Genomic DNA, 17,098 nt, shown 5'->3' with positions numbered 1-17,098 from the left:
TGAGAAGGTTCAACCGCTGCTGTCGTCATCAGGGTTGGGGAGGTTGGAGGGGTGGGGGGTGGGGGGGTTAGGAGGAGGGCCGAGTCACCTGTGCTCTGATTGGCTCCTGCCGATAATGAGCTGCCATTGAGGATTTCTGGCCCGGTCAGAGAGGAGGTGTGTCTCCTGGCTGCACAAGCACACGCCTCTCGCATAAATACTCAACACAACTGTGGTGCTGATCAGACAGACGCACCAATTTAAAGAGCTGCGTTTTACCTCCCTGGTCGTTAGGCTTGCCATTGTTACTTTCGTTTTGCGCGAGCGTCCTGTGCAGCCTTGGAGGGTTAAGGAAGAAAGAAAGAAAGAAAGAAAGAAAAAAAGAAACAGACAGCAAAAGTAGAGAGAAGTCAGAGGCTGTAATTAGATTCCCTAATCAGCAGAATTGGCAGCAGGTGTGAATTCATGTCTGTATTTTCCCCGCAGATATACTGGTGAGTACTGCATCTTTCCCACTTTCACTTGCTCACGTCTTCGTTGATGGTTTTTTTTTTTTTTTTTTTTTTTTTTTGAGGCTGCTCTCTCGCTTGATTAGAAAAGACTAAATCAAGTATCTAACAGTAGATGTGGTGGTTTTCCATCTGACAGGTAAGAACATTGAAGTATATAGTGGTGGTGTGTTTTGGTTGGTGATTTCCCTTTCCGAAGCAGCCACCTTTTTGTTGCTACACCCACTCATGTTTCCTTTGAGATTTTTTATGGGGTGTTGCCCCTGAAATTGAAAATGTCACAGCACACGGATTGGAAAAAAAACAACACATTTCTGGGTCTTGTGTGTGTGTGTGTGTGTGTGTGTGTGTGTGTGTGTGTGTGTGTGTGTGTGTGTGTGTGTGTGTGTGTGTGTGTGTGTGTGTGTGTGTGTGTGATTTTATTTTTTAGCTAATTTTTTTTTTGACAGGCACCAGCTTGATAAATGTTTTGTGCTTGTGCCAATTCAGAAAGGTCACAGTGGTCACAGCTTTATTTCAGCCTATTTCTATTTAGAGATGAAATGCGCTTTATTCCCCTTTTCAAGATCCTGTTTTTTTTTTTTTTTTTTAATAGCAAGCACACAGACTTACTTTGCTTTGTTCTTAAACATTTTGAGTAATGCACTGCTTTCATCCTTCAGTCTTTAGTGCTGCAGGTGCAGTGCAACTGGAGAAGGATGGCTGCACTCTGCTCCTATCTATTACTGTAGTGTCATTTTTATCATAATTACCTAACTCCTTGATGTACTTGACACAGGCCTAGTGAGTGCATCTTTGTTCATTTGAAGCCTTATCTGTCGACTGCTTTCCTGTCTGTAGAGAGGATATGCAAGTCGTTTTGAAACATTGTTTTTTCGCGAGCACTGTTCAAACCTCAGCAGGCTTCAAGCTGTGTCTACCAGGAAGTTCAGAATCGACCTCTTTACTGTAACCACACTTTGCCTCCTGTTCTTACTTACACTAGACCTATGCTTCTCCCTTCTGTAAGGCTGCTTCTTTGAGAGTTCCAAAAATATATAGTTTCGCTTTTCTTCAGCGTTACTTTAAAAAAAAAAATATATATATTTCAAAGGTATGATTAGAAAGTCCCATTTTTGCTGCATTTGATTTGGAGCTGCATGCTGCAAGTTTCACTAAAATCTTCCACCATCTGCACTGTGGCTTTCTATCTGTGCAAACAGGAAGACATTTTTCTCACAACAGCAGCTGGAGCTCACCCAACATAGCTGCACATTTCCCATACACTCTGTACATAACAACATATATAGAAAACTTTTGTGGCTGAACATGTAAAGTCTGTAAGAGTTTCACTCCCATACCCTTTGCTTAGATTACCTTTTAAGCACTGGAGTGGTAACTGATCCATGATGTGTTTTCAGTGGCAGACTCAACCCAGAGGAATCTGCATACAACCATTTCATTCCAGCTCACTCCAGGGGGTCTCCCCCCCCCCCTCTTCCCCCACTGCCACCACCCACATACCTGCAGAGCTGTGTGACTCGGCTGGTGGAAAGCTCAGCGTTGGCATGGAATGTCAGCAGCTTTGCCCTGTCGCCACACAGGCAGAGATTTATGATAGTAGTAGTAAGAACAGCGGGGTGGCAGAGGGGAAACGATGTTGATAACGCAAGGCGCAGATTCCCCTCTTGTGCAGTGAGACTGTTGCAGAGACCGCCTTGGGCTCTGGGGTCCTGTCAGCACCACTGCAGCACAGACACACAAGCGGATAGGATGGCCAGGTGGACAGGTGGATGAAACTGGTGTCAGTCTGAGGTGATGCCTTAAGACTTTGGGCATCTCTAAGGCTGGTGTGGCTGAAGGCTTTACAGATTTTAACATGTCACTGCTGCCTACTATTATATGAAAAGGCTGTAACATAAAGTCAGTAGGAATATGGTCACTATATTTAATGAGGTCAGGGAGATGTTAAATAAAGCAAAACAGGAGGAGACTCAAACGCGGCATGTATACTCCTCCACTTTATATCTGCTCCTCCACTGGTCACTGGGTCAGTGCATTTGTCTGAAACGGTGCTTTCATGCTAGGATGATTTTAAAAATCCACTGAAAAGAGCATCACAGATGAACATAGTCATCTTTCATGCAATTGTAGCATCTGAAAATGTTGTAGAGCTGCAGCATTTTATAAAAAAAAAAAAAAAAAATCTGCCAAACATTTCCTCAATTATATTCTAAAAGTGCCCATAACCATTTCTCAAAGAGCAATAGGATGCTTCCAGATTGCTTGTTTTATGTTAAACCCAAATATAAAATTAGCTTTTTCATAGACAGGACCAGAAAGCCAAAAATACCCACATTTAAGAAGCTGGAACCATTGAATTCAAATGATTAAAAAAAAAAAAAAAAAAAAAAAAAAAAAAATTAAATAAATTTTTTAATTGTTGCTGTTAAATCTTCTGTTGACCTAATCCATTAAACGACAAACAGTTTCAGCTCTAGACTCTAGTAATCCTTCCCGATAACACACTTTGGACTCATGGTACATGACTGTGTGTCTTGTGCCATTACCTGTCGTCCATCTGTGCCCTGGCTGGACGTGGCATTAGGAAGCTGGCAGGACCAGGTACGCCTAATGTTGATTGGGTCAAGAGGTAAAGAGGTTTACTGCCATCTGCCACACCAGCCTCACGAATTAATCAACGAGAGCCGTTTGCTTTTAAGACGTGCGTGTTGACGCTCGCCCACAGAATCAAGCAATCTGGCCATTGTAAGTGTTTTGTGTATTATGTGCAGCTGAGGCATAACCACATTCAGACATGACTGCTAAATGTGTGCCCTTGACCACAGACACTGGTTAACTAACTGTGCTCCGTTCTGATTTTTATGTCGTACATTTACAGGTTGGTTACTTATAGAGCTCTTTAACATGCCATCTCTAGGAATCATTCCACGTTGAGAGAGGGACACGTTGTTCAGCCCAGCTTGACACTTGAAGCAGTAATGAATGTGACTGTAGTCTGTGTATGTTTGTTTCCTCCCTCCCAGGTCGACTTGTTGCTTGTGCACCCCCACTTCCTCCTCATTGTGCCCCCTTTATGTTTTATTAGGCCGATGTTCTGTTATTCTTAGCCGAGCAGGATGTTTATACGATCCCCGAACAGAAATATGACTGGCAAGGCCTGGGTGTTTATCTTTCTTTCCCTTCCCTCCCTCTCTCCCCTTCGCCTCCTCTGCTCAGGTCTTCACTGTCACTGTTCATCCCTCTGTCCCCTCCTCCGCTGCTTTTTGCATGCCTGCCTCACCCTCCTCTGCACCCCACTCAAGGATGAAATAAGTTCAGCTGACATTATTTTTTCCATGTTAAATCTTGCGTATCCTCCAAGCCTCCTCTATCTTTTATTTTTGGATATCCCGCTATTGTTTCAGCCAAGTATACCGTGTGGTCTGAATGGTGCAGTAAAGGTTACTTCATGGTGATTAAGCCAGAAGCTTTTCAATTTTCACATTTTTAGAGTCACCCTACACCCTGCTGTGATGTCAGTGTTTCCTCCTGAAAGTCACAAGGGGTGTGTGTGAATTTAGGGACGGAAAAACTGATAAATTGCCATTGCTTCAGGGGTTAATGATCTGCCTGTACTGAGTGACTCATGCCACTCAATTCTCTCCTGAGGATTAATGTGTGTTAATTCAGCTTCTTCTATAGTGAGGTGCATTTTGAATAGAAATGTTCAACTCAAAACATCAGCAATTTGATTGACAATGCTTCAAAATACTATAAATAAACAATGTGGAGGTCTAAAAATGGTTCTAGTCCTATCAGGAATTATTGAATTTACAGTAGTTAATGATCTGAGCCCTGATCCACATAAGTGACAGGATAATGTTTCATGCTAAAATGTAGTGTAAATGTGGCCCAATTAGAAGAGCCGCAAAGATAGCAAACTGTAACACAGCAACCTCAATGTAAAGTCTGCCAATGTTAACCACCAAGTAAGGCTGCAGCAGGAAAACCCCCTAGTGCACTGAACGCAGCAAGAGCGCAGTTTATTGTTTATGAATTAGAATTTGATTTCTAAGAAGACTGTGTGTGTGATTTCTGAAAGTTTTTATTTCTCCAGCAAACTTGGCCAGAATTTAATCTTAACTTGCATGGGTAGTGTGTAAGTTTGTGAGATAGAATATAATCAATAAACCTTTAATTTACTGTAAAGTAATTCATGTTGCAGGAAACAGAGATGAATAGATTTCTTTTAAAGACCATTCTCTGCGTGCTGAGTTTTGTATGAGTCATAAATTGAGACAGTGCTGCACTTTGTCGGAATTCTACAGAATGTTTTATGTTGTCTTTGGCCGATGAAGCAAGTGTTGTAGGTTTTGACTGTTTATTTTTAATTTCAAAACACTAAAATGGTTCAGTGCGTTCGTTTTTCTCCTGTTATCTTATCTAATAGATTTTGAAGCAAAAGGGTCAGAGACTGTGGTAAATGGTTCAGACACTGAATTTACATTGGCGCTCCTTATTTGAACCATGTTTTAATTACTATGACTGTCTAATTTCCAGCATTCTGCTATACCCAAAACACTTTTATTCAAGATTCAAAGTAGGTCAGTGCCACCCCCCACCCCCCAAATAAAACACACGCGTCCATTGAATCAGATAATGAGTGGATGTGAGTTTGCTTCTTGTCGTGTTCTGTTTTTTGTCCTATATAGCCAGTGACCACACAAACCACAAGCCTTTGGCCACTGACCACAAGGCACCAGGCTTTAAATAGAGAGCGTGAGAAGGCCGCTCAGCATCTTGTCTCAAGACAGCATCTATGTCGGTCCTGGGACCTGCTTCAAGTCATTTTGTAAAAAAAAAAAAAAATCTTTACTACATCAAAGTTGGATAGTGAATTCACTGAACATGGATAAACAAGCGCTTGTTACTTTATCTAAAATGGAAAGTTTGGCCAAGCTTTTATGGAACTGAGTGCATCGAGTTCCACCCCAGTCAAATACCACAGCACGCCCCCAGCACACTCTCACAATGACTGTTCTCTGGTTGCTGTTGCAAGAGCACATCATCCTGTATTTAGAAGTGGCCACCTTTTGTATAAAAGCCACATCATGAGCTGTGCAGCTTTGCAGTGCATTGGCGCAGCAGAGAATGGACTTGATGCTTGGTGTGTTGTGGTCAAGATGTGCTGATTTATAAACAAAACCAGCACACATCCAGGGAGGTAAAACAACCATGACTTTGAGACTGTGTGTGTGTGTATGCAGGTGGGTGGTTTATGTATGGCGTGTGATGGTTTGTTTTTGTTACATGTGATCACTGACACTTTTTAATCATTGTGTACAACTGGACTCCCCTAGAATATCTGGTACAAAACAAATTGGGACCACATTTATGTTGATTGGAAACATTTTGATACTGCACTTCCAATGGGCCATGATCATCACTGTGTCTAAATACATGGCTTCTTCTCTTCTTCTGTCAACCCTGCAGCCCAGTGTTTGTGCCCAGCCGAGATATGACTGAGGTGATGATCAACAGCACCCCCATGGAGGACATGAGGCTCAGCCCCAGCAAGGACAGACTCTCCTTCCAGGTAGGACACACACGCCCACACATGCACGACAGTGAAACACTGCCTCCATCTGAATTCCCTACCGGTACATTTTCATGTGGCATGGCCATTTTATACCTGTCTTCATCCATTCATTATCATTAATTGGACTGACGTCAGCATGGACTGGAGGGAGCTGCCACTGCGTTTTGTGATTTGGGAACAGCTGCTGCATTATACATACAAATGTCATACAGTTTGACCATGTTTAGTTATGAGGCTAACAAAATGATTTTGTCATTGAGGTGTAATGGCATAAAGAGTATTTTACTGATCTGAGTGGTTATACACCCACCTGCTACTTCATACAGAATTACAATTCTAAGAAAACATTCACCCTCCTATTTTTATCCTGTAAAACATTGGTGGTCATGGGTGGGCATAACTTTAAATATACAGGGGAAATGTATGTAGTGGAAATTGTCTGTAATCTACTGTGCCTTGTCACAAAAATAAACCCTGCAGATTCAGAGAGATGAGAGACGCAGCCATCAGGTGGTCTTGACAAGTTGTTGCCTGCAGCTTTGTTTCACTGTCAGCTCAACAGGGCCATCTTGGAAACAAAACTACTTAAACACGCAGCTGCTTGCTTGTTTAGTGTCACATTTATGCCAAGGATGGAAAAAGAATTAAAGGGCCCTATGTTAATGCTTAATTTCAGCACCTTCCACAGTAAAATAGTTTAAGTCAAAAGCATTGTATTTGGCCAGGGTTGGTCATGGGTACCAAATTATTCTTCAGCACTTGGGCCACCTGCTGAGACTTTTACCACCCACGGGGCAAGTCCTGTAGAAAGATCATTTCATATACGATTTGATATAATTATCTGCATATAGATACATATTCCATATATTTCTAAATATAATACGGTGGTTTGATAATGCCATGCTGGATGCAGACATTGACTGAGGATGTAGACTGACCCAAAAGGAAAAGGCTGGCTTCCTCCTCACAGTTCACACCCCAGCTGTGAGTCTGTCTGAGAGGATGAGAGGAGCGGATAAAGGGCGGGAGGTGGGTGAAAAGGAGGGCGCCAGTGTGCCACTTCTGCACTCTTTCCATCCCCACTCTGTATTGCTCACCTTGGCCATTTGCCCAAGGTCCAAGCCACTCCTCAGAGATGCACAGTATGAAGGAGTGACGTTACACCAGTCACTTCCTCCATTATGTGTGCCGTGGCTTTGACACAAATTGTGTGGCCATTCAATTCCAGCTGCACCTAATAATAAAAAGTATTGAAATGAATGTGACCTTAATGGTGGAAAAGGATGAGTAAATAGTTAATTGTTTACTCAATTATCATCTCAAAAGGCAATGTCATGATTCAGGCGTATAGCGTGCATCCCCTCCCCTCCAAACCGCACACTCCAGAAGATCTTAAAATAGCCAGCATTGTGCCTGGCTGATGATGTGTCGTCGCTTCCTGCCACTGGAAGTGAAACAAGTTATGACATGTGTTAGCTAAGGGTCCAAAGGCAAGGTCACTCGCTGCCTAACTCCCCTTGGTGCTGACGCACAGTGAGGATTGGCGATGCGGGCCAGGAAATGCAGATGCACGCAGGCATTAGACATGAACACAGGCATGCTCATACATATAATTACACACATATAATCACACCTCTTGGCGTGGTTCTATACGCAGCTGTTTTCAGAGAATGTAGTGGCATACATGTTTTCATAACTTGACAAATTCTCACATTCACAAGACATATCTTTTTCCTCCCGTCTCATCTGTCTCCTATGGAATTCATGCAGACTTGGACACAGCTGGATCCCCTCTATCTCTTCTTGTCTCAGTCTCTCTCCTGCCTCATCTAATGCTTTCTTTCCACTCGGCTCTTTGCCCAGACAGCGACATTGCCCCCCCCCCCTTCCCTCCAATGTCTTGGAGTGAAATATGCAGGTCTAAAAATATTCATCCACTTTATCCAAACAACAGCAAAAATGCTGTTCTTGGACCAGGAGTGGCAGGCTTTTTCCCCTGGGCCATTTCTCTGGTTCCTGAGAACAGAGAAAGTCAGAGGTTGATGTCCAATCTTGCCAGGACAGGGAATGCATGTAATCTCTCTTGTCAGAATGTCTCTCATGCCCTTCAGTTTAGATCCAAACATTTGAGAGTGGCACGCTGCGTTTATAAGCAGACATATCAGTCTGGATTTGCAGATAACTCGGCCGATTTCGTGTTCTTTCCTAAACCTTTTTTTTCTGACTCCATCTCAGCAGGAATATGAAGTATTCAACACTAAATGCTGCCTGTAATAGGGATGGCTGTTCTATCTATAAACAAATCATGTGCCAGTAAACCCTTCACCTTTTTTATGTTTTTCACCTTACTGATTTGAAATGCAATGATTACACTCTTGTATAATCTTCTGAGTAGTGGGTGATGTGGTACTGGATGAGTTCATAAGCAGCTACAAGCTGCTTGGCACAATGCCTTCCAAAGCATTTAGATTTAACATGATGCAGCATTTACGGCAAGTCTCCCTGGACATGCCTCATTTACCCATACACAGCCACTGATGTAACTCTTCCTTGTGCAGTGTATTTTTGGGTGAGCACCTATGTATGCGGAAAGCAAGCTTGGCTGTTGGGGGAATATGGGAAGGGCAAGTGCAGGTATGCCACTGGGATTTTTAGCAACCACTTCCCATGACAGATGTTTAGTCTTCACATCACTTCCTTCACAGTTGTTTAGCCTTGTAGTGGTGCCTGCAACACTTCTACAAGTTCTGGTGTCCCAGAGCGTGCTGCACACTTAGTACTGATCAGAAATATGCTCATGAATAATTTCTAGCTTTACAGCAGGGGACAGCTTTGTATTAACTCCGAGGTTAATGAAAGAGCCCTAACCAACTTTTTACCCTTGTCTCTGCTTTTTAGATATTTCCCGACCCATCAGATTTTGACCGCTGCTGTAAACTCAAAGATCGCCTGCCATCCATCGTTGTTGAGCCGACAGAGGGAGAAGTCGAGAGCGGAGAGCTTCGCTGGCCTCCAGAGGAGTTCCTGGTCAGTGAGGAGGAGGAGGACGATGACGAAGAGGAGGAGGAGGAGGAGCACAACAATGGCAGCATCCAAAACGGACAGCCCACACAGAATTCTCAGCACTAGAGGCCGTGTTGCAGCACCCATACTCTCTTGTTCTGTTTCTTTCTAATCGACTCTCCCTTTCACACACTGGTTTACACTTCACCTCAGCACTCAGCAGACTCGACTGGCGGACACGCATTCAGTGTCCCGCGATGCCATCTCGTTGCCCTCGACACCAAAGCATCACTCCCACAAGAGAAGCAATACATACATGCACACATACTTTCTCACACAATAATTTATCCTTCTGGACTTCACATCCACCCAAACAGACTTGAAAAGACCTGACACGCACAAGTCTAACCTACACCCACTTCCTACAATGCCTACCACCGTGCGTGTCTCGGCCCAGAACGGATGTCCCGTTGGACAGCGGCAGCTCAGTGCCCCATGGACAGGTCTTGCACTGCAGGGGGTGACTACTGCTTTGTACTTTACTCCAAAATGGCTGGCGTCATGACCCCAGAGGCTTTATACTCCGTACAGAACTACTGTGGTACCCGTGGGGATTATTGTCCACAGCACACTGTCTACACTTGTGTTTCAGTTTCTGGATTGATATGTTAATTATTGTGATTGCCACTGCTGTCCATAGATGTGTCTGTTTGTGACACGTGAATGTTTTGTGATTTGTCCGTTTTTTGAGAAGTGGGTATTTTGTGCAAAAAGTTACTGGGATTTTTTTTTTTTTTTTTTTTTTTTTCTCATCGCAGGATTCGTCTAAATTATATTTTTGTGGCCTTGTCAGCATTTACAATAAATAATTTTTTTTTTTTTTTTTTTAAAAAGCAACATGGAATCATTTTAGAGAAGAGATAAGAAAGTGAAGGGGGGGGGGGGAGCCGTGCCATGGTAAATAGTCGTGCTATGATCCTCTCATCACGTCGGCCTCCTGTAAGCCTAGTGACAAACTGTAGTTAAATGACAAAGCAAGCAGGGTGTTGTTCAAAAGGAGAGTTGAATAAGAATGGGGGGGAAATTATAATTTTTTTGGAAAAGCAATGTACAGTCCCAATGAAGGATATGTAAATACTTATTCTCTATTTTCTTTTTTTTCTTTTTTTTTTTTTAAGAAAGACAGATGGAGAATCGCTCTGAGCTGTACACACCTGAACTCAAAGCTGTCTTTCCTAGTCTTCCTGTTCTTTTTGAAAACAGCCATACATTTGACATTGCAAAGTTCAGGTCATGGGGGAATTCACACTATAGGACAGAGTTCACAATCAAGGATACAGGCAATCACTCCACTCACAACATTAGTCATGTTTGCCAAAAGCTAATAATGGGGAATCTTATTTGCTTTCTAGTAGTAATGTCATTTCATTCACCTGTATTGCAATTTCAAAAGTTGGGGGGGTTTTTTTTTTTTTTTTTTTTTTTGGTTTTTTTTTTAACTCTTTAAATTGCAACTTATTGTTTGAAAAAAGTCTTGTCAATATGTGGAAAAGATTTCACTTTTTGTGTACACAATCCGAAATACTGTTGTACAAGCATGACTGATATACTATGTCTCTGTTCTTGTAATTTTTAATTTGAGTGGCATTAGGGCTGTGTACAGAACATCTCTCTTTCCTCCTCTGTCACCCACAGGTCCCACATTGTTTTTGTAAAGCTCAGGGAGATTAGCCGCCATCTTTCTCTTGTTTTTGTTTTTTTTTGTTTGTTTTTTTTCTTTTGTATTTAGACCACTTTTCTCTGACTATTGCAGAGGCTGTAAATAAACATTTGAATTTGCTATCCAGCTGTGACTGCTGTGAGAATAATTGACTATGAAGAATTACTGCCATTTTAATGGTGAAGTAAATTAGTCTTTTACAATGGTGATCCTTCAATGCATTTAAAGTAGTGTTTGCAAGAGACTTTACTTTTGTGTTTACTTTCATTTTCCTTCATGTGAACCCCCTCCCCAACACACATCTCTTTTCCCCACTCACTTCACCTGCAGTGGTTAGAGAAAAAGCAGTATTACTTCCTGCACAGCACCTTTCACATACAGAATCTCTCTACGAATACAGATGCATGTATCAAATACGTGTAAATATAGAAGCGAGAGCAGGCCACATGCTACTTCCTGTGTTCAACTCGCACACAAATAAGAACAGTTTCGCTCCTTGTTACAACAAAATCTTATTCCTTAACACTAAGCAGCTTTAATTTCTACATTCTAAAAATGGTATGTCTTTAAGATATTAAATGATGCCATTCAGCAATATGGAGAACACTGGTTTGACCTACCACTCTTTTAGAGCCTTTACAATTGCAGAAGTATTAAAGATAGTAGAGGGTATAAAAGGCTGTGGAAGCAACTCCTCACGCTCTACCCATAAACACTCACCACAATGATGCAAGACTAATAAAATGTGGTTGAGTGGAAAAGCTCTAATGGGGAACTGGGGGATTTTACAGGAATAAACAAAGCTTTCTGATCACGGTTACAATGGAAACCTCTCAGGTGATTTGCTGCAATGTACTGTATTAGTGACCCACTAGGTCAAGTTTAATAGCTGAGTACTGGGAATAGTCCATCAGAGTTGCTGTGGTAGGGCCTTTAAGGGCCAAGGGCCCCATACATTGGTCAAGGTGGTACTTTCAGGGCCTTATGGTCACTTCCTGGAAGGAGAACAATGAACTGACATTCTATCCTGCTTCCTCCTTCCTGGAAAAAACTGGAGCATGAAGAGTTATTAATACCCCCCAGCTGATAAAGGTGGTCAGCAGCAGTGAGTGCATCTGGCCCAGGTAGCTTGTGGCTAGTTCTGAATAGGCTAAAAAATGAAGGTCCTTTGTCCCCTTCTTAATGATTGTCCCTTGATCTCAATGGAAAAAGTCATGAGATCATGGAAAGAACAACTCATAAGAAGTTAGGAAAGGACAGATTACAGTCCTTAGAGACACTAACCGACCTCGCATCCAGCTACGCAATAATGTGACGTCAGCCAGAAACCTCTGAACTTTGTGTCATCTTTCAAATATTGCTGGAGAAAGCAATATACTTCAGTTTAATAAAGCCCTGTATTTTTTAGGCTAAAGGAGATATGACAGGAATTCCTGGAGCATCATCACCTTGGCATTTAGACATTTTGAGTACCTCTTATATTCTGCTCTTCTTCTTCAGCCACTTCTCAGCCGATTCACTTGGGTTCCTTACCTTAGCAACTGAAGACTTTTTGACTGTAATCAATCATTACAATTTACTTTGGCTGTAAATGGGAAAACTGCTAGTCTGGCTTTGTGGGGGCACTTACCTGTGACAGCATCACACAGATAATAAAACTCACATCTAAAGCTCGCTAGTTAACATGTTAAATCTTGATTGTCTTTACATAACTACTAGGATAAGTTAAGCTTAGCTAACCATCTACTGGCTCTGACTTTACATTTACCACACTGTCTTGAGAGTCTTATCAATCTTCTTATGTAATTCTCGGCAGGATCGTGAATAAGCATATTTCATAAAATGTCCCACTAATTGTTTAATAAGTCCTACAGATGTTTTTTTCCTTCCCCTGAAATTAAATGGTGGCTTATTTAGTTGTGGCAATTTTGTGTAACAAGAAAACTTTTCTCAATTTGAAATCAAGTTTTCCGGGCCTTTACTTTTATGTTGCTCTGTAAACATGCTCCCTCTTAGTTGACTTAAGTAAAGATTTGATCCTCTTTATCTCTTGTGTAAAAGTTATTTCTTTACCCTGTAAACCCGCTAATTAACTACCCTACTGGTGGTCAGAGGTGAAGGCATTCATTTTGCAGCTGGCATAGATGAGTAGGAGCTCGGTGACATAGGGGAACGGAAAGCGTCTCACACACCACCGTTGGCGTGAGACGCAGTATCTTTAAATGTGTGCGAGAGCGTGTGTGCCTGGCCGTGTATTAAAACTGTTGTCAGAGTCCTCTGAGTGAAGTCACTGATAGCTCTTCTAGCTCATTCTTGGAATTCTTTCCAATGGAAACAATCCCATCGCTGATCCCAGTGTGTCGGCAGAGTCTGACCTGCCAACCCCTGAATTCTCCCTGACTCCCAGCAATAGTCCACATTAACACTGTTTCTCTGTCACTCCTCTACACATAAACTCACACCAACCCCTTCATGTACCCATAACATAACCCCCCCCCCCCCTTGTCTGTCAAGAGGAGAAAAATAATGCTTATCCGATGAACTCTTTTTCCACTCCCTCCCCATTTTACTTTTCTCTCCAATGTAGTTGTTTTCTTGTTCTTTCTATTTTTCGCTGTCCCAGACTTTTATCCCATTCTGTTGTTTCTGCAAGTTTCCCATACTTACATGACAGTAGAAATGTTCTCTGCATTCCCACAGTGCAGGTTATGTAATTTAAGTTAAGATTTTATTACAAACAGTGCCCCTGTTCCTATAACCTTCCTATTTTAGCACTGCAACCTTACTGTATAAGCCACCCAGGTTTATCCTGTGTGTGCATGCATAACTTTCTGTCTGTGTGTTTGTGCAAAGCGAGCAAACAGGCGCATGTGCTTGGAGGTTTTATGTATAACCGTATCTGTTATTATGAGTGCCATGTGCGTAAGGGAAAGATTCTTTTCCCATGGTTCCTCAAGTGTGAGAAGAAAGTAGAGCTCTCAGGACATGAAGCAAAAACCCTGCTAGTTATTTATAACCTGTCTGGAGACGGCCCACCAAGCGTAGACACATATCTGGCACTGTCAACAAGAGAAGAGCTAGAATAAGACACGCTGAGAGGCATACAACAAGGAGGGAGGATTAAAAGGTGAAGGAGTCAGGGAAGGAAAAAAGAAGGATGTTGAGGAGGTACAGCACAAAGAACACCTACATTGTAACATGGGTCAATCGCAGATTAAAGAGAGATTGTCTGTGTTAGTGGCCAACTTAGATAAGACTCGGTGAGATAAGGTTAAAATGCAGCAATAGCAAAAATGACACTCTGGAACTTGCTTGGTGTCACCATGCCCTCATAATGTACTTTCCAAATGACATTACAAATAACATGCATGGAAAAACTTGCATGAGACCTCTGGAAGTCAGTGAGGCAAATCATTTTGTTGTACTGTGTCCTTTCTCTGAATGTATTTGACATTTGAAAACCCCACAGCGCCGTGTGATACATGAATCCAGAAAAGAGGACCACAGAGTAGTGATTGCTATTCAAAACAAAGCCTCCACAGCTTCAAAATTAATCAGAGCCAAGCGCACTTGACGCTCTGCCAAACTGCTCTCTGTACCTGCACGTCTGCAGACCAGCCTTTGAAGACATAATGCAACTGCTGGACTCACAACTATAGCACATATTTGGATGGATGAGTCTGAGTACCCTGGGACTCATTCTCTATTTAACAGGGTGATGTAAGGTACATCTCCATCTCATCCTCAAGCTATTAAAGCTTTGATCAATACAAGTCTGATGGCATCCGCTTTATACTGTACTTTTGTGTGTTAATGTGCTAAGCCACAGGCTGCTGCTCTTCCATAGGCTGTTGTTGATATAAATAGACAGCTTATGGCCCCGCCACTCTACTCCTTATTGCTTTGAGATGAGGGTGGAAAAAATGAAGAAAGAGAGACGGGCGGATAGGACCAGAGACACAGATGGAGATAAACTCACAGAGATTAGGATGCAAAACTGGAGTTGACAGCAAGAAAGACAGGAATGTCATGTGCTGTTACAAGTGTGAGGGTGAGACATGCCGTCAACATGAAGAGGAAGTGAACTGAAAGAGAAGAAGAGAAGAAGACTTAAGTTAAATCATCCATGCCCCCTCTTTGAACTACCAAAAAAGCACACAAGGTCATTAGAGGCAAGAATGTTTAAAAAAGCAAACTAGATGAGTTCTTTTTTTCTTCAATAAAGCCTTGTTAGAGAGCTATCAATAGACTCTATTCAAAATAAACCAAAACACAGTGTACAATGCCCGAAAAAAGTCACTCTCTCAAATGGACTTACATAAGTGGAACGGCATGTCTAACATGAATTAATGTCTCTGTGGTCACTGCATTTATCTGGTAAATTGATCCGAACCTTGCTGTAAAACAAGTTGCATTTAACTTGGCTTAGCTCCCATGTCGTACTTATCTGGAAAACATAACTTTTTTTTTTTGTTTTTCATGGATTAAAATGACTGTGATTCTTAGCAGAAAGCTTAGATATTTGGAATTCTTAAAGGGAATATGATTAGAAGTACCCGATCATATTGCTTCTGCTAAATTATCTTGGACAGGCATCATTAATCATGTGGATGTGCTTCTCTTTTGAAGGTGAGTTGGCACCAAACTGTAAAAAAAAAAAGAAAAAAAAAGAGAGCTTGTTTCAAAGCAAAGTTTTTCCGTTCCCCTCTGAAGTGATGCGTTGACCCTTGAGAAGTTTATACTGATAAAGCTATATAGTTCACTCAGTCTCTCAGATAGAGTGCATGCCATAGGGAGCAGGTCATGGAAAAGTCTTGAGTTTGACTAAGTGCACTCTCTCTTTTACCCTGTCTGTCACTCCTTCTCTACCTCACTCGCCACACACACACACACAGCCACATGCATACACACAAGAGAGTACATACTTGGATACACTCAGACACATTGACCAATCTACGCACTCACACATCACTGAATGCTGAGGTAATTTGTAACAGTAGAACAGCTCATAACTGTGGGTAAAAGAAACAAATGACACATGCTAGGATTTACACTACTTTAAAAGGCTATGTTGGGGGACTCAAGTCAAGAAGTATATCATCAATACCATTCTTGAGATTTGAATGACTTCTGACATATTATTAACATGGGGGATCTTGGGGAGGAACACTGCATCATGAGTAAAACTTCTCAAGTGCTGGAAAGAGGATAAAGTGAGCTAGTGAGTTAGAAAACAGAGGCATGAACTATAGGTATACCTGTCAGTGTTTACAGATATTCAGGTCACTGCAAAGGGTAAACTTCCTGAAATGAAGTGGGTAGAGTCTGTTGACACAATGTGAAGCCCACTGCTTATTCACTCTTTAAACCAGAGGGTATGAATGATGAACTTCTTCTCAATGTAGTGTCCTACACTTGTCTTGTTCATTGTTAACCAGCATTAATGATTAAAAGGATAGTGTTTAATTAGTTAATTTGGTAAATTACTAAAATTCTAAACAAAAACAAAAAAGTTCATTTAAATGGTGATGCTGTGAAGGATAAACTGTGCTAATGAACTTTTTTTTTTGTTTATGTACTGAGGCTCAGCTGATAAAGTGCTTAACTTAGGTACAATTGTTAGGTACTTATAACTTACTTATTTCCATTCATGCTACCTTATTCTTCTTCTGTACTACATTTTGAATGAAAATATTGTTCCTTTTACTCCACATTTATCTGAAAGCTATAGCTACAATTTACTTTGCAGATTATCTTTAGTTCAAATTGTAGAACATGATGCATTGTTAAAGATTTAACATCTCAACAGTGTAAAGTAGTTCAAAGCTAGCACCATCTCCATCACTGACAGTAATAAACATGCTGCTCAGTCACTGATGCATCTGTAATATTGTGATATATAATACATAAGTCACAGGTACTTTCAGTACATTTTGCAAACAACAACTCTAAACTCTTACTTCAGCAAGATTTTTAATGCAGGATCTTTACTTAGAATTGAGTATTTTTACATTGTGGAATTGCTCATTTAAAGATCTGAACATTTCCTCCACAAGTGGTAGGCCTAAATGGATAGTCCCCCACCCCATTGTCTACCTATCTCCCTTTGAAACTTCTACTTAAACTTCATGTATGCAAATATTTTGACTACTGTTGAAATATAATAAATACGTCAAACATAGTCAATATAAACATGTGAAATCTACATAGCATTCAGTATGAGAGCGCATCTCTATACACACCGTAGCTAATTATGCTCCACATGCTGTGTCTGCAGTTTGCCGTCACCTACTCGATGACTGCAGC

The 17,098-nt window shown here is 41.5% G+C and overlaps 1 protein-coding gene across 1 annotated transcript; it reads left to right on the top strand.

The window, feature by feature from the left end:
- The first annotated feature begins 229 nt into the window (after positions 1–229).
- Positions 230–9,848, top strand: lbh (limb bud and heart development). The gene is made up of 3 exons (XM_022750210.1): positions 230–473; positions 5,964–6,066; positions 8,968–9,848. The coding sequence occupies exons 1-3, from the start codon at positions 445–447 to the stop codon at positions 9,196–9,198; spliced, it is 363 nt and encodes a 120-aa protein (XP_022605931.1). The 5' UTR covers positions 230–444; the 3' UTR covers positions 9,199–9,848.
- The last annotated feature ends 7,250 nt before the right edge of the window (positions 9,849–17,098 follow it).

This window comes from Seriola dumerili, unplaced genomic scaffold (genome assembly GCF_002260705.1).
Source record: "Seriola dumerili isolate Sdu_G_001 unplaced genomic scaffold, Sdu_1.0 BDQW01000149.1, whole genome shotgun sequence".
Taxonomy (NCBI): Eukaryota; Metazoa; Chordata; class Actinopteri; order Carangiformes; family Carangidae; genus Seriola; species Seriola dumerili.
This window is presented reverse-complemented; position numbering and strand designations above follow the sequence as displayed.

Bases quoted from the DNA above. Each gene is read 5' to 3' on its own strand.
- lbh (XM_022750210.1), top strand. From the start codon at position 445: ATGTCTGTATTTTCCCCGCAGATATACTG. The intron at 474-5,963 runs GTGAGTACTGCA...TCAACCCTGCAG, and splicing joins TTTTCCCCGCAGATATACTG to CCCAGTGTTTGTGCCCAGCC. The intron at 6,067-8,967 runs GTAGGACACACA...TCTGCTTTTTAG, and splicing joins AGGACAGACTCTCCTTCCAG to ATATTTCCCGACCCATCAGA.